This window comes from Arctopsyche grandis, chromosome 8 (genome assembly GCF_051622035.1).
Source record: "Arctopsyche grandis isolate Sample6627 chromosome 8, ASM5162203v2, whole genome shotgun sequence".
NCBI classification, from domain to species: Eukaryota; Metazoa; Arthropoda; class Insecta; order Trichoptera; family Hydropsychidae; genus Arctopsyche; species Arctopsyche grandis.
Window position 1 is genome coordinate 3,412,507 of NC_135362.1, and position 19,382 is coordinate 3,431,888.

The 19,382-nt window shown below is 30.6% G+C and overlaps 1 protein-coding gene across 1 annotated transcript in view; it reads right to left on the reverse strand.

Moving 5' to 3' along the window:
• The window catches only part of LOC143915281 (uncharacterized), a 51,193-nt gene that overhangs the window by 20,567 nt on the left and 11,244 nt on the right, over nt 1-19,382 (reverse strand). Inside the window, exon 2 of the mRNA XM_077435841.1 lies at nt 11,809-13,572. Within this exon, the coding sequence (XP_077291967.1) occupies nt 11,809-12,697 (889 nt within the window). The 5' untranslated portion in view covers nt 12,698-13,572. The remainder of the gene's footprint in view (nt 1-11,808; nt 13,573-19,382) is intronic.

Sequence of the window (19,382 nt, forward strand, 5' to 3'; positions counted from 1 at the left end):
TACAGATTTTTGGCTTTTGCAGTCTTTAATTCAAAATTTAGTATTGCTATGACAAAAGTGAGTATTGGAATCAATAGGCAGATGTTTTTTAAATTAATTGTGAATTATTATTGCTTTTAAATACTTATGTATAATTAATTATCTATCAAATTTCAAAAAGTCAAAAATATTCTTTTACTTTTACACATTTTTTCTCAAGCTATTAAAGTCGAACCGAGCATGCTGTCGCATTCGTGCAAAGTGTTATAACAATATAATTTCCTCATTTATTTTTTTAATTATTTCTTCTATAACTATATAGTATTTTTACAATATAATTCAATGCAAGGTCTTTAATAATATTTCTGTAAGTTTTATTGTCCATAACATGACGTTGACAATTACTTTCATCGTCTAAAAATATAAATTTTATATAAAATATATACGTATTCCATAAATAAGTTAATAATATCGACAACTTACGCATTTTATATTAAAATTTTATTAATGTAAATATTTCAAAATATGAAACACGAACTCAAAACTAACAAAAAATAAAAGTCAAATTCCTCACGAACAAAGTTGTAATATTTCTTGACCAAAAATTTAATACTTAACGCTTAAAAAATTAAGCTTCTGCCTAACACCGAGAGGCGCATGGTTAGATTCCAAGACCCGACCTCGATTGAAAATATTTTTTCTGAGTATATCTATAATGCTGCTGGTCAGACCTATTTGTATATCCTGGTCGATCGTTTACTATCAGAATTTGCCAATTTTCTCTGATTTCATTGTTGAAACGGTTCCCGATTAAAAATTGGCTAAAATCCATCCTACCTACCATGTCACCACTATTTAAGTATGATTAATGTACAATAAAATTTACGTACAATTCATAGATGTCTCGTAATTCAGCGACTTGTATAATAAAAATGCAAGGCGAATTGGGGTTTACCTGTAAGGCTTTCCTGGTAAAAAATGTAATAAAAATAATAATAATATAATAATATTTCACTCAGCTAGATCGGTTCGCCTATAACGCTACATAGCTTAAAATATGCAAAGACAAAAATATGCTGATAAACGTATTATAATATTATTTATATTTTATCTATGCAAATATTGTTATCCATTCAGGTTTTTAATTAATTATAATTGAAACCTTAAATCCACTATTCGTATAAAAGACAGAATATGATTTAACATATTAATAAATAATAAATCAATTCAATTTGAACTCGAATGCATAGCAACGACCTTTCAACACGTTCACTCTTCGATTTAATATACATCAATATATTTTCAGCGCATAGTTTCAAATGTTGAAAATCGCCAGACGCATACAAAGCTCTTAATAAACAGACGATATAAATGTACGAATAAAATTTGAAAAAAATACAATCGAAACGACGTCGACAATGATAAACGTTTAATAAATTCAACCGATTTAAATACAAAACGCATACCTGCATTCCACATACATACATGCATACATATATTGCGCATTCTTATATAAAATTTCACATAATTTTCACGAATGTTTAGCGCACACTGTTATTATTCTTATTTATCGGCCGTTTCACTTTTACTTTTCCAAAATTACTCAATAATATTCTTAGCGGAGAAATGCTCACGCTAACATGCATACATACGTATGCTAATTTTGAAAATTATCGTCTATGCAATAATCGTGCGACGATTGAAAGTTTCGCGATCGATCCGATGAAGCGTACTTTAAGAGATTAATTGGAGAGGTTTCGACTATTGTATTTTATATTATTGTCGTTCTAAAGCTCTCTAGATGCGAATAATGACGATAACAATGGAGTCACGACAAAGAGATGGATTTTAAAAAGATTCGCACGATTTCACTTTAATATAAGTTTCGACACAATCGATCGCTGCTGAAATTAATTGACGTGTTTGTCTTTTTATTTTCTTTTCAATATACATATTCGTACAATGAGATGTGTGTAGTTTTCAATGTTATTATCGCCGTATGCGTATACATAAATGAATATTTTATGTATGTTAAATATTGAAATGATATTATTATGATTATTTGTCTATATATACTATAATTATTGGATACAATACCCTTTTCTAAATAAATTTTAATTGCTTGACATTTTTGTATATTGTATCAGCTGTTATATGCATTTTTAAATACATACATATGGTATCTTCTATTTGTATTATTTCATTTTGTTTATATAATATTATATATTGTTTATTATATTATATGTATATATCTAATATATTGTAAATTTTAAGTTAGAGACACTTTTTTGCGTGCAAAAAAAGAAACGATATTACTTAAGTTGTTGACATCCATAAAATACAATTATATGTTCTTATTTAGCAAAATCAAATCATTGGGACATACATATGTATCTGATATACATATGTGATTTAAATTCGACATCAATTTATTGGCAAAAAATAATTAAATTATAACGTACGTCAAAATAGGTCATTTTGGCCTCCTTATATTTCATAAAATTCATAATATTTTTCAGAATTTTTATATTCAAATTAAAGGTATATATACCCAAGAAACCTTTCAACGACTTTTATTTTCAAAATAACAACGAAAACATGAAAAAAAATACGATTTCCTAAAAAGATCGCTTCCGCCATACAATATTAAACCAGCAACATATCTCAGTGGTTAGCGTATAATGCTCTCTACTGAGAATTCATGTGTTCATTTCCTAGCCCGGTGTTGCTAGAGAGACCTTGTATATATGTATGTGACTTCGGGAAGATCGTTTCCTATCAGAGTTTGTCAATTTATTTGATTTAATTCTTGAAACGGTTCCACCAAATTGGCAACCTATCCTGTTTCTAGCATAGAATTTAAAGCATCTTGAATGTATTGATTATTATATAAATATTGTACCCAATCTGTAAAATGTATGTATTTCTCGAGCGCGATGCACTTTGTAAGGGAGTTTCTGGTAAAACGTCAACTTTGGATTCTTTAATCAGTCAAAACTTTTCACAATCGACCCAATTAAATTGCAATAGATAAATATTAAGCGTTTATTTTCCTTAAAAAATAGTGAAAAAATCGAAACTATTATAATAAAACTGATATATGAAGAAAACCCACTTTTTCTTGACGTTGCTTAAAACTGATGATTTTTTTTTACTAAATGTTTTCTTGATACGATGCAAGTTTTCCACTAGGTTCATCGTTGAAAATCCAATATTTGCAGTTTTTGCTCCGGCCTAAATTATACATAATAAATTAGTAACATTAAATAATGAACATTTGAAAAGCTGAACACAAACGTTACATCGTTTAGAAACAACCTATGTCGATAAAATATATTCAAATCATCATAATGGTTATATATTTCAAGTCATTGTTTATGATGTGTCCTTATTAATTAGTTTTTTTCTGTCGATTTTAGAATTTTAATTTGCTTAGTTTTGTCTCTTATGAATAATCATTCAAGTCGTGAAATAATAATAATAAAAAAGAAACAAGTAATAAAAAAAATGAAAGTGAATCGTCTCTCAGGTTAATATTCATTTCCCATCATTAAAGATGACAGTTCGTTGAAACGACATCATAAATATTAATAATGTTTTGTCTGCAATTTCGAGTGTGCTATTACGACTAAGACTAATAATGATCTAATGTATTTTCGTTTGTCTGTCTGTCGGTCTGGAATAGGTTTCACTTTCTTTACGTATGCGCTTTACAATAATAATAAACATAACAACGGTCGTAGAAAACTTGCGTTGTTTTTTTTTGTCTTCTAACAACTCAGGAAACCGTCTGAAGAAAGTTTACCTATTAATCGACTGTGTAAAATTCACTGAACATACATTTTTGAGGTTGCAGAACTTTATTTAATAATAAAAAAATAACACTAAACGATTCAAGTCTTCCTTACAATACATACATATATCTGTGTGTTTAAAACATACTTTTATATAATGTTACATATCGTGTTATTTTTCATATTCAAATCATGCACATGCATATGTGTCAACCAAAATTCAAATGTTAGTACGTTAAATAATATAGTAAAATCATTAAAAATTCACCGCACACACACACATAAAAACACTTACAGTTTGACAATCGTCGAATTTATTATTACAATAAAATAAATTAGTAAAATCGCCGATAGATGTCACTGCAGTAAAATTAAAATCCCATCATTTATCCAATACACAAACCACTATTTAATCGAACAATTTTTACAAATTTATGTAATTTAATTAATTCAGTTAGTCAGCGTGCAGTTAAATATTCTAAGCTATTTATTTTGTGTTATGTTTTAATATAATATAATACGAGTATGCAATTGATTCATATGGTTAATACATTTTCTAAATAATAAATGTTTCTAAGATTTATTTTGCATATAAATCAAATCTGAAATAGCGAATTGGAAAGGTGAAATGATAAACAAATAACACGCCGATAAAATAGAGCTATTTATTTGTACCGGAAAAAGCGAATGATAAAAGAAATGTGGGCGATGATAAATTTACATTTTAACAATGGAGAGAGAGAGAGAGAGATCAAAGCGCATATCTATTAATTTTATCGCAAAACAATCCAATAATGCAAAATTGAATACAGCACTTGTCCATACATATTATAGATATAAAAGTTTAAAAAGAAAGTTACACTTACAAATTAGCTTTGTCGATAATAAATAATAATTTACACCCTCATATTATTATGATAATACACCCGTTAGTTCGTCTACATATTTGTAGTGTCTATTTAAATAATTTCACATTCCGTTTTAATACGATACAATATAATCTACATACGTACATATAATGTGTTATATTTACACACAATATGAAGCCGTATGCAAATTTTAAATTGTTTATTATATTTACAAGCTCTTTTCAAATTTGAAAGCTCACCGATTGAAAGTTTAATTTAAAAGCTTGATAGATGAGGTCACTTTTAGTGTGAAATTCTGTCAAATAAGAAAACTTATTCAATTCATAAAAAAATTGTAACATGTATATAATTACGTGTTTTTTATATTGTTGGTTTTCAAATTAAGCATTTATTTATTTGTATCAAATATATATAATTTTTTTTTGTTTTTGGTTGGTTACTGTAATAGAAAGTATTTCCATTATCTTTCTTATACGGTTAAAATCGTATTTTCACCAAGAAAGTGACCAGGAGAAGTTATGGTGAAGCTCAAAATGATTTAAAAATATTTTTTTAAATATAATGGCTCGATGTCCGTCTGTCAGTCTGTCTATTTATTTGTCTGTTTGTGAAAAATATAAAAACCCATAGAAAATAGTAAGGACCACTCTGGCGCATATTGTATGTATGTAAATGAGTAAATATAATATAAGTATATATGTAAATAGTCACAATTCACGTGTTATATAACTGTATTTTACACAAATGTCATTATATACACTTTCCTTCATTCATACGTAGTTATATTTTATGAATCATTGTTATATCCATAGAAGGTAAGATCAAGATACTAAATAACTGATTTCCTGAACACTCTAGACAGCAGACGGTAATATTATTTGAAATATTAAAAGGCAACACTCTTAAGATAAAATAAACAATGATGATATAAAATCTCCTTTATTATATTATGTTTTTTTTAATCAGAATGACCTCATATATCATCCATATGTATCATTTATTTGAAATACGTTTTATTCCCGATTTATTTATGAGTATTTGTAAGGATGAGTTCTCATATTTGAAAAGATCTGTACATGTGTTTTAGATATGTGTGACAATAAATTTTCCAACGTGACCAATATACCGTATTACTGTAGACAACGCATTGACGACTTACTGTTGTCGTTAATCACTCCCAAACCGCTATCGAAAGGAGCAGCCGAGGAAGCCACACTGTTATCGATCGCATTGGAGTCCTGAACTCCCAAAGCACCATTCTTGGACAGACGATGGCAGCATCCTTTAAGTAAACCACCGCAAGAACCGTCCAAAAGTCCACCGCTCATCCAACAGTACAGGAAAAATTCACAAGTGCCACCTTGGGCACAATTTTCTTCGTCCTGTCTCTTCTGTGTAGTCCTCACCTTGGGCGTGGTGAATTCCACAGGCTCTCTATCGACCAGCGGTGGATTGGGATACAGAAAAGGACTCGACTTCGGTCTGCTTCCTATCAAGTATTGCAAAGTCTTCGGACGTCTTCCGTCAAAACTCCTCACACTCTTATAGTGAAGAGTGTCGTTGAGGAACGACGTATCCTTCTTCGGATAAACTTTGGCGTACTTGAAATACGCAGGCTTTTTAGCTTCGAATTTATTTCTCTTGAATCTGTGTTCACTCTTGAAGTATCTACCTTTGTCGACGATGACTTTTTCTATGAGTATTACAAACAATATAACGTTTAGTACATGATTTATGTGTGTGGGTGTGCTTTGTGTGTGTGTGTGTGTTATGTGAATGATAATATCCGGCTTATCTTATATGCACTTATGGCGTCATTTCGTTTGTCGAAAATATAAAACATCTGCTCTGAGAAAGGGAGAAAGTGGATTTACGAAACACTCCGAGTGTCCATTATACGTATGTATACATACATACAGTGACTCACGTGTCGAATGTATACAATGTGTGTAAATAATGTTCGTCGGTGTAAAACCGGTAGGCCTCGTATATACGGATCGTAATTACAAATATACAATAAATAAATCCGAACGATAGTGGTGATGTTGTTTGATTCGTGAGCTTTTATTGTACGCTCTCCGAATCAGCCAATGTTTACAAAGCGGGTTTGTTATTTATATATGTAATCATATAAAGCTCTACAACCTCTTTTACATATTTTGAAATTTACATCCTGAAAATTTTATTTTCGATACATTATGTTAAATATTTTTATTACATTTCTAAGTAAAAGTATGTATAATTTAATGACTGTATTTATAAGTATTATGTATATTTATTTAATGATATTTTATTACATTGTACAATTTCTACTGTATATAATCAACAGCATGCAATGAGTTTTCCATATTATAATTTTATATGCTGTTCGTTGTTTATTTAGTATTATGGTACATCCATTATAACATTATATAAACGGTATCTATGGATTTTAATGTCGTCAGATTCTTATCGTCTTACGTCAGTAGCTTATTCGACATCATACAAGCACCTCGTTCAAGTACATGTATAAATAGATATATTTTAGTCTTATTATTAAGAATATATATATATATATATATATATATATATATATATATATATATATATATATATATATATATATATATATATATATATATATATATTTATATATATATATATATATATATATATATATATATATATATATATATAAATAGATTTCACAATTATTAATTTTTTTTTTATTAGGTATGGCATTAATTTATTTCACCTTGATAATATACATGTTAAGATTTTAATACGTAATTAAGAAGATATTACGCATTGAAATACAGGTAAGTATTATACATCTTTAAGTAATCTATATTTACAAATCCAACTTTAATTTATTCCGGAAATTTTAGTAACATATGTAGGTTAGGTCAAATATTAAAACTTAATTTTTAACTGAAACTCAGTATTAAAATAACAAATACACGTTGCTTATATTATTATATTATATTATTATTTATAAGTAATTAATATAATAATATATATATTATTATTTATAAGTAATTAAGCATTAAAAGCTTATTAAACGATTAATTACAGAAGAAACATCAACGAGCGATAAAGAGCGAAACCCAACCTCGCAACATAAAAATGCATGAAAGTTTATGCGAAATTTTTATGCCGTATTTAAAGCTAACACTCAACATTCAAAACAAAAATACACCAACATCCGATCGACGGCCATCGTGGTTGACCTACTGGCCCGACGCGCGCGTTGTATAACACATCTTTTACTTTCGTGATTTCTTTCGCTAACACTGTACTCTCGATCCGCTTACATGTCCAGAGGCGCCAACGATAAGACATTTTACCAGCACATGCAAACATAAATATACACACGAGGAGAGCTGAGATGGTGTAAGTTAGCGCCAGTCGAGTGAAAGTGTTTGACCGGGCATTGTGTAAGCGGACTTTCGCTGATGGCGGAAGCTCCCGAAGAGTCGACCTTCACACAGAGCCGCGAGCCGTGCGGTCATCGACGACCACCGTTTATTAACACCCGGGGAATCTCCTCTCTGCCGTCGAAAAAACAATTCGGAATTGAATCAAATTTGAAGGTTGAAGTTTGTTTTTACGGGAAAATTGTATATCCGTTATTTGTAAAATTTCGCTTTTTATACATCATGTTACTTTTTTGATACAACTGCATTTGGAACTAAAATAGACATGAACAAAAGAAGAAAGAATTTTTATTTTGATATGTAGTCTATGATTGTTTATTGGAATATGATTTTTTGAGGAAAATTTTGAATTTTCCTTATAAAAACCTGGAAAACTACAATTTTTCTTTGTTTATTTTATTTTCTATGTCTATAGGTGTGTTTGAAATTCAAACTGAATACATTATTTCATAACTCATTGTACGTAAATTCTTTCAACGCTTAAATAAATGGACACTGATTGTGCATTTGCTATACTAAAGGGTCAATGTCGAATTCTGTTTTATACATATTATAAAAATTTTGATATTTTTTGTCTATATAGTCAATAACAAAAAATGCCTTTTTTTTTTAAGATATTTGCAATCGACCCGTCGGTCATAAGCAAAATTTATCACAATTTTCACAAATTGTGGTCTTGTATTATAAATACATTTTCTTAATTTTATGTTTAAGTGCGTACATATTATATTATTGTTTAAAAAAAAATTATTTCAATATCATAAGTTGGCAATAAAATATAAATTAAAATCAAAACTATAAAAGCAAATGTTAATCTATTAGAGGGATTATTTATTTTGAATTATTATAAAAAATAAGTATCAAACGGTAATAAATTAAACAATAAAGAATACTATTTCATATAATCATTATAAAACACAGCAACCGTGAACAGTTACATTTGTCGACTTTGTATTGTTTATATGTATAATATATTTAATGCATTATCAATGTAGGAGCGATCAATCGTGACAATTTACTAAATAATACTAAAGCAAGATTATTTCATTATAAGACTGCTTCGGGTGATTCAGAAATCATTATTACCTATCGTCAATATCTTCTCAATTATAAAAGACGTCTATATAGATATATTAAATGATATTTCAATTACAGACTGCACTTCACGAACGCACGTATAATGTAATTTGCAGTGCCGTTAGCCACGATCGGTATTATTATAGTTAATTTTATGCAAAATCGACCTTGACCAAGGGAACGGTATCGGTCCGATTCCACGTATCGATGCCATTATTACAATATTCATATACATATAAGCACGTATATAATAATAAGCGCAGGTGAGTGCATCGACGTGCACTCGCTCGCTGCATTTAAGTGCTTTTACATGCGAAGCCTCATATTTCACTTTCGTCGTGTACTTACTTTCAGTGAAAGTAGCCCCTCAGCGGAAAGTTCGCACTCTCCGCTGAATCCCTCCGAGATGATGATGATATAATCGGTTGAAAAAATACTCTCAAAAAATACTTAATAATATGTTTTGAATTGCGGCAGAAAATCTAATGTGGACTTGACTTGAAAGCGTGTAAAATATTACTTTGATTATATTATGTAAGTTGAGATGAAGAAGCATAATATTTTTCTGATTATTTATAACATAAGTTTGAACAGTTATTTCAGAATTCCGTACTTGAACTGAATTATCTCGGGTTCAAATTTTGGTATAAGTTGAAAACTTTCAATGGTTTTCAAATTTTCATTGGTATTCGAAAAAGATCAGGTCTAATTTATGTCCAAATTGTGATAAAAATAAACTGTTCCATAATAAATTAATGATTTATCAATATGTTTTTATTTACTACTGAAGGAAATTTATTTCAGAATATTTCATTAAAAAATATGCAATAATGCAGTAATACGAAATAAATACGTAAATAAACAGCAGAAATATATTCATTTATTTTTTTACTGATTTTTCATAGATATATTTGTTTATGTTATCCTATTCAAAAATGTCAACATTAATACATTGGCTTTAAGTGAAATTATATTTTAATTAGTCTGATAATTCAGTAAAAGTAATATTCATATAAAATAATATGTGTATTGAACTTACGAATACATATAATACGTAATACATATAATACGTACATACATATAATACATATAATACGTAAATGTTAATGTGTTTGAGAATTTATTTTCAGATTACATTATATTTGATAAAATAATTCACGTGCAATTTTTTTTAATGAAATATGAATTAAAATAATACTAATATATTTAAATTAAAATCAAAATATATTGCAATATTATGGCGTTTTAAAAAAAATTTGATTTCACTGCCAACTCTCTGTAAAAAATAAGCAATTCGTATACAAATTATCACCGCTGCTAATTTTTATTAACATCAATATTTTTATTGATGTTTGATTTAATAAAATAAATATTAAATATAACCGATTCAAGATGATATGGCAGACGTTCTTGTAATATTTTTATTAAATTAACTTAAACTTCTGTTACAATATAGAAAAAAAGAAAACTAAAATGCTTAGATAATACGTCAAGAGATATGTACGTATGTGTTATACTTTTGGGTCTCTTACAGGTATTACGCCCGGTATAAAAAATGTTTGGATTATCTAATACATTGCTATGTATATTACAAAAGCAATAAATCATAGTTGCGACAAAAAATATTGAATCATAGGTATCCAATATTGAAATTGTGTCAATTTATCAATATTATACAACAATTAGAATTATTATTATGATTAAAATGATTATATAAGGAAAATTGTACACTGTATTTTGTTAAATTACTCTACGCATACTTTAACGTATGTTTAACATTTTTTATACAGCAAAGGATTTGTTGTTATTTTCTTTTATAAATGGATTATCATATAAAAAAAGTATTAAATTCATATTAATTGTTGGATATTTTGTTATTTGTAGTATAATTATAAAGTTTTTTTAATGTATTGTAAGTAGTAATATTTATATCATAATACAATATTCACAATAGTCGCCAATTATTATCAAGTTAGCATATTTTTAATTAAAAATAACCCCCCTACTGTTGTTTAAATTATTTTTTATATGAAAATTTTCAATATTAACTGCCAAACTTCCAAAATTTTCATTGTTGAATTTTCTTTGCGTATACATACATAACATGTTAATGATACACATTTACTTCGTATAAAATTGCAAATTTATTCAATTTTATTTTGCATTATGTTCGAGATCAACCGAATTTGTGAATGTAATGAATTTTTTTCGCATATTTTTAATAACAATAGTATAATAACAGGCGACTAACGTATGTATGTATATATGTACACTTGAATTTAACTTCTCTTCTCAAGCATTTTATTAATGTCGGAGAGGCTCACGATCACAATGTGAAATATTAACAATCAGCCTCTTTAATTCAACGACGAATTATCGTACTAGCACAAGAAGAACCGCTAAATTTAATTTATTCACAAACGGAACGATTATTATTATTTTTCCTAACTATCTCTACGAGACTTCGTGACCTCTCACTTTCTTTGTATCGCACGAACGCCAATACATAATTTGCCTTCGAAGTTTTTCACTCTGACACGTCTCGTCACTATCATCATTACTTTTATCTCATCGTACACTGCCTAATTTAACTATTTCTAATGTTAGTCGAACGAATTTGGAAGCTGTGCTTTAATAGTTGTTAGTGCGAAAGAACTGGAACAAATTACTCACCTCTATCGCGTATCTGGCTGTCGTCACCTGTCGTTGACGCTCCCAAATCTTGGAGATTAAAGTCGTTCCTCACATCCTGAACGGCAGCTAGCTCGTTCAAACCGAAGTTCTGATCCCGGAACACCACATTGTCGTTGTTATAATTAATCCCATTCGATACTGAATTTCCAGTACCACCTTGATGAGAGTTCGATTGGAATTGTACACCATTTTCGTTTCCGTATGGGAAAACTACTCTTGGAGTTCTCGTTTTCCAAAAAGGTTGTGCATTGTTGGTGGTGGGTGGGGTTTTGGGTGCAAATCCAGTTGTTCCAAACACAGGTGTAAATTCACCTTGGAATGGAGGCGCATTAAAGAATCCCTCGTTGAAGTCGGGACTGAAGGATTTAGGTGGGGCAAAGAACGGATTTTGGATTGGATATCTGTGGTATGATTTCAATGGGAATGGAGGTCGTCTTCTTGCAAATTGGGCTTCGTTAAACCCAACATTGTAGTTTGCATATTCGTCAGAATATCCCCGTTGGGCTATAGGCTCTTGGTAGTTGGTCAATCTTCGATCTTCATTTTCGGTAGCTTCGTTATAGTCGTTATCTTCGAAGGTTATCTTTGATGATTGTCGACCTTGATTGGTCGCTTCTGGGTATGCATCGTCTCTGAAAGTCACCTGGGATCGTCTAGCTCCAGGTAACTCCTCGTACTCTTCTTCTGTATAGGATTCCGGTAAAGATTTACCCTGTCTTCTGAAGTTGTTATCGTTGTGTATGTAAATGTTTCTAAGATTTTTTGGGTGTTGAAGTTTGGGAGGACCTCTGCCAGGACTGTCTATAGCTTGCGCTAACAAAACGCCAGTGACTAATACGAGTATCTTCCAATTCCTCTCCCCGAACATCTTCCAAAGTATTCGCAGAAGTATTTAATAATTCGAATGAGTGTTGAATCTATTCGATCATTGTGTTATACAATTGTACGAGTCAAAAAATAAATACTTTCATTTTTTTTCCACGTACTACTGCTGCGAAGTTGTCGAAAAACAACAACGACCACTTTCTCCTTGCACCTTGAAAATCTGCGGCTAATTCACACACAACCGAAGAAATTTTCAATGATGATGATGATTTCACTTTGTCACACTGATTATTTTTGCTTTTTCTTTTTATTTAAATACTAAACACTTATTAGTATTAGGATTATGTTCGGATTTGAAGGCACTGTTGAAGATTATAGTATTGTAGCGTTTTGAAGTGTGTTTGTGAGAAGTGAAAGAAGTGTTGGTGAGGTCTGGTCGTTCCGGCGACCGAAAAACGACTAAAAAGCGCGCGCACGGTCTCTTTTGTTGTGGTAAGAAGTGGAAGAAGAAGAAGAATAAGAAGTAGTGGTAAGTCAGTGACAGTGTATCCAATATGCAACGGTGGGGACTTCTTCCAGTGCCATTGGGCAACTGTCACCGTCCTATCCACTTTTGTACAATCTGCTATGAATGTATGATACGTGTGTGCGAATGCAGTATGCGAGAGTATTTATTGTCTCGGACTGTTACGAAACCCGTTCCTCGGCGTCTTCTCTTTCACTTTGACCAATTATTAACAATATTATCTCACACGAATTTTCACTTGAATAAACAAACGCACGTTATCGCGTCCATCTATTGTGCTTTTCGTTCGGTCGAATTTCTATTTCGCGTCGTATCGATGCATAGTATCGTTTGTTTTGGAAGAATGTTGATGGTTTACGCTTTGTCCGTGTTGTATGATGTCTCGTGAGGATCTGAAAAGAAACATAAACACATCATTAGTCAAACAAATACATATGTACATACGAGTACAAGAAACAAGTTAAAAATACAGTGCTATTAGAATTAGTAACAGTCAAACTTTCAACGCCATTTTAAAATTGAACTGACTCTATTAACATTTGTATAATGACTATTTTATTTTATTCATAATTACGTATCTAAACTGTCTTCAAACCAACTTTACTTTATACAAGAAATGACAGCATCAATATTTTTATAACGATTGTTGAAAAATGTCATGTTAACTATTTTATGAAACGGGATGATTATTTTCAATATTCCATTTAATCATTATGCTTAATTTATTGAAAATCAATATAAAATATTGGTATGAGAATTTAAAGTACTTTTAACAAGGATGATTTAAAATGATCTACGGCAAATGAGATTCAAATACTTAATTTTATGTTTTCATTCAGTTTTAATACTACTTGTGTTTTTTTTCACCAAATTTACAAAGTTGTAAATCAATTCAGCTAAAAAAATTTAAATAGCTTTTATATAATAGTGGTATATTTAGATTCAAAATTATATATCGATGATAAGAATTTTCATGCTTTTCGTCAATTTTATCAGGTATAAGTCTGAAATAAATGTAATAAATAGACTTCGGCGGCAGAAAATGCCGCCATAAAATAACAAAAGACCTCTCCATTACCTATGTACATATAAAGCAACAGAGAAAAAAATGGTGAACAATTTTTTGTGTATAAACCATCGTCGGCCACCTATCTCTCGTAATAAAACCAATTGCTGAAAATTTTCCATCAAATTAAGTATCATATAAAAAATCTGAATCACTTTCAACTCCGTTTATATGACATAATGAATTAATATACCCACTTTAATCAGAATGGCGTATGGAAAATTAAAAATATTTCCGCTTTTCCATTTATTTAAGCGATTTCTTTGATTAAAGCGTCCATTATCATTAGCGTTGTCATCTCAGTGGCGTGATAGCATCCCGGAAAATTACCAACGTTGTTTACATTAACTCGAATTAGCCAGATGGATGGACGATTCCAGATATTATCAGTCGTCGTCTTGAGTAACAATACCACGCACGATGAATAATTTATTACTTTTACTCTAGAATATACGGTACTTTCCTCGCGTGCCTTGAATAATGCATATGAAACTTAATTAATCTTTATGAACCATTACACGGTCGTAGTTTCGTAATACGCCTTAACCGCGACCTTAAACCGCGAGCATGTAGGAAAAGTTACACATAATGCAAACCACACACGCGTGATAATAAACAACAATGATAATTCCATGACGATTTCCCGTTTCAGAATGATGATTGTTGTTAGTTTTTGTCTGTGTTTTTTGTATTAGAAATAATAAAATCAGAAATAGATTTGCGTGTCGACGACCGACATTGGTATGAAAAATTTCTTTTCCGAATTAAATAATTCAAATTAATTCAGAATCTTATCAAAACAAACATTATATTACGAATAGCGCTTTTTTGTTATCACTTTTTACATAACAATTTTCAGTGCGTTAAAATAAGAATGTTATTGCGAAAGAGACTTCAACGAGCGTGTCAACGCAAAACCCGCGCCAACTAATTGTCAATGTGAATATACATATGTACGTGGAAAATTGCGGTTTTTAGAAAGTTTAAATTGAAAAAAATCGACGTTTACACTAAATGTCAAGGTTCCGTGAAAGCGCACGTATTTACCAGTCCAAAGTTTCATCAGAATAATCAACGAGAAGTGCATCTCAGAGCCAATGATACCAAGTGAATCTATCGCACGTACATACGATATTGAACGAAAGTTTTCACAGGTACGTTATCATTACCCGTTCTCGTGAAGGTATGGTATAGTAATAATAATCTCGTTTTACAAAAGTCGTTCACCCAGTGAACGTTAGTAAATATCCAGTATTTCTGCCCAGTACTAATCTGTCGATAATTTTCCCTACCAGATCGATGCATTTTCCAATTAGTGTCAATGAATCATGAAAATATCTTACTTAACCAACACACGATGAGAGCTTTCGGAAATTCCACCATATTTATACAATATTTCATAACCGTTAGCCTCGATTTAACAACGCATCCGTTTACGTTTACATACATTCGTCGATTGGGATTTTTTTACGTCTACTAATGAATATTAAAAATAAATGACTCACACATGGTTTTTTTATGTAGAAATTATTATTTAATATATTTTTCAATGAAAGCCATATTTGCAGCGGTTAGTTTCAAAATTTTCTTGTGAAAAAATCATTGGAAAACGAAATCAAACATTGCTTGTACCACAATTTCATTTTCATCATAAGAAATTATCATGAATCCTAGAAGGCATTATTAATGAAAAAATGAATGTTTGTTTATGCTTGCTTAATAAATTTACGATTTCACTCAAACTATATGTTTTTTTATCGTTTAAATGAATAAGTACGTATACATATATGATACTTACTAAGATACAAATATAAAAAATATGTAATTTTCTATATACATAATATCTTATGAATTATTTTTCGATTAAATATACAAAAATGTATATAAAGAAACATTCATATTATATAATTTATAGATTCGAACTATACTTTTATACACTTGATACTCACTTAACACGTTAATTAATTTGTATTTTTAAAATTCTTAATAGTTGTAAATAAAATGTGAACTGAAACCTGCGTAAAACTTTAATTCTGATTCATGTTTGAAAACCCAAATATGATTCACACACACTAAACAACAATACAATACAGATTGACCCTATTAAATCCAACAATTGATTATAAAACCATACACACTTCCCGTTGAAACCAATATCACTGATTATCCGGACATGATTAGTCGCACTTTCCGCGGTAAAAGAAGTGTCACCATATTTCAACAACGACTCGAGCTTACTATTGTCTCGCGTTACGTAAAATCGAACACGACCAATTTCACAGACAAAACAGTACGAATTTTCACATAGTATGATTATATATTATAGCTATTATATACGTGCGCGTATTGTATATGATTTCGATGAAACGAGATCGTTAAAAATGTGCAATGATTCTTGACAATCGAACGAGTGAGTGCGCGATGTTTGGAAATCGACGTGCGAGAGGGACGCAACTATAGGGACCGTGTAGCGGCGTCTCTCTCTCTCGCTCGGCCACTTTCTTCTGTCACGGCCCTCGCGCTCGACTCGCCTCTTTCATTTTCACCTTCAATTTCAAATCGTCTTATTTTATATAATCGTCGTCGTCGTGAATTATTTATTGTTTTTGCTATTGAATAACTGTACGGTCTACTGATCCACTGATCCATTGCTCGCACTTAATTTCAAGTTCAAGGTTTTGGTGCTACCCTTAGAAAATTTCCCTTATGCAGTTCTTCTATGAGTTGAGAAGAGCTAAAGGTTTATTTATCACAAATTAGAAAAAAAACATGTAATCTATTTGATTTTGATCTATGTAAATTTGGCAGGGATTGAAGTATTATTATTTAAACAAAGAATATTATTTGATATTAAAAAAAAGAAACAAACGGTTAAATTTTGAGTGTCAATTACATATATTTAATGTGTTTTGTTCACTCTATTGAAAGTACCTTGTTATGTAAATGTGACGGGGTCAATTAGCTCTTTTAAATACATATTATATACTTAATTTTATATGAACATTCAAGGCTAGACAATATTCATAAAACGAAATTGATAATACAATCAATTTCACACATTGTAAATTGTTACGAGCTTTTGACTTCAAACGGACTATTTAAATTGAATTTAATGGCTTTTCGCTTACTCTGCTACATTCATTAGTTCAACGATAAAGTGAAATCATATTAATCTATGAAAATGATAATATATTAATGGACTTTCAACAACACTTAAGCTTCAATATTGCCGCCATGACGTTTTCAACCTCCGCTCATATTTTCCGAACTAATGTTATTTTTAATTCGTCGTCTTTTCAAAACCCAACTTAATTAGCCGACATCTCATTATGAAGAAGCGATCAAATCTAGCAGAAACACATTTAAACGAATTTATTTAACTTTCGACTTTGAAATGTTCGATTAAAACTGAACGTTTAAAGAGAACGAATGTGACTATTCAACGCCACGAGCTTAATTTGTAATCCTATCAATATTTCTCGCTTTCTAAAGAGCAAGCACTAAATTGCGTCAAATTTATATTGTTTTGTTTAAATTGTGCACGCACACCAAAGAGAAAAGATTGCGGATTGATCATAAAAGGGCAATTTTCTATTTTCGTCGGAATTCAATTATTTTTCTACCAATGAAAAGATATGCTTTCTATAGATGACAACTTTGTTGTGTTGAAAAAGTGGGTGATCCAACGGTTATGAAGGAAAGCTTTTTTTAAGTAAAACACTTATTTTGTAAGTAAACGTCGGAAATTTCTGATTTACCTATGTACATAGAACATACATACACAGATTACCTAAACACAATCTGCTTTAGGTCATCGACTTTAGATAGTCTTTAATTAATATTATGTATTAGATGTATTATGAGCATTTATAAGAATTGTAAAGAGGGTTTTGAGCTCTTTTTCCTATTATATAATGTACAGACATTAACATTAGAATAATATAATACTATGATTACTAACTGAATTAAATTAAATTGCAAAATAGAAAATGATCAGTAGATCAGTAGCTATTAAAATAGATATAAGATGTATTGTGAACATAATTTCGTTATAATAAAAAGCATTTAAAAAAAAAAAAAACAAACATAGAACATATTATTCATATTTATTTTTGTCAGTGACATTACAGAGTAGATCCAAGTCGTCACTATGTTAGCAGCGGTTTCATTTAGTTAAACCTCCCTAGAGTTTTATGTAATGCATCATGTCTCTTGTTTGCTGACGACGTTAAATTATTTTTTGCTGTCAAGGATGAGAGGCAAGCCTCTCTCCTTCAAGCTGATATTAACGCTGTCTTGGAGTTCAGTTCTAGTTTAGGCCTTGAACTTAATTTAAACAAATGTGCAATTATGAGCTATGGACGTGCACATTCACTCTATTGTCACGGATATTCCATTAGATCCGTCTTGTTGAAGCGTGTGGAATCTATTGTCGATTTGGGTATCACTTTTGATCCTCAGCTCACCTTTCACAACCATATCAAAAAAGTCGCTGACGTTTCCTTTCGTCGACTTGGATTTGTTTTGAGATATGCAAGATTATTCTCCAATCCTTTGTCTTCTCGCTTGCTTTTCAATTCGCTTGTGAGAAGTAAGCTAGAGTATAATGCGATTGTGTGGAATCCGCATGAAGCAAATTACTCTCTGATGATTGAGAAAGTGCAAAAAACATTTCTTCGTTTCCTATATAGGAAAGAATATGGGTATTACCCATATCTCTACCCCACTCCTTTCCTTTTGGGCATGCTTGGGTATAATTCCCTTGAACTTCGGAGAAACTTCTCATTAATTCGTTTCGTTCTCCTGCTCTTACGTGGTAATACGTCATGCCCGTTGTTGCTGGAGCAGTTGGGGCTTTATGTCCCTATTCACTATGTGCGTGGTAGACATCATCATTTGCTGGCTGTACCTCCTGCCCGCACAGTCCTTTTTCGAATGGCTCCTATTCCAAGAGCTATCCGACTTCTTAATGAAATCGTTGCTGCCGAGACTGAATGTGATATTTTCCACCTTAGTGAGCGTAAATTGTCGGAAATTACTCTAACCCATTTATCTGGTAGTCTGCGCTCATCATTGTTTTCATGATTGATTGTGATTTATGAGTGAAATTTTGATTAACTCTCTTCCATTTGGGCC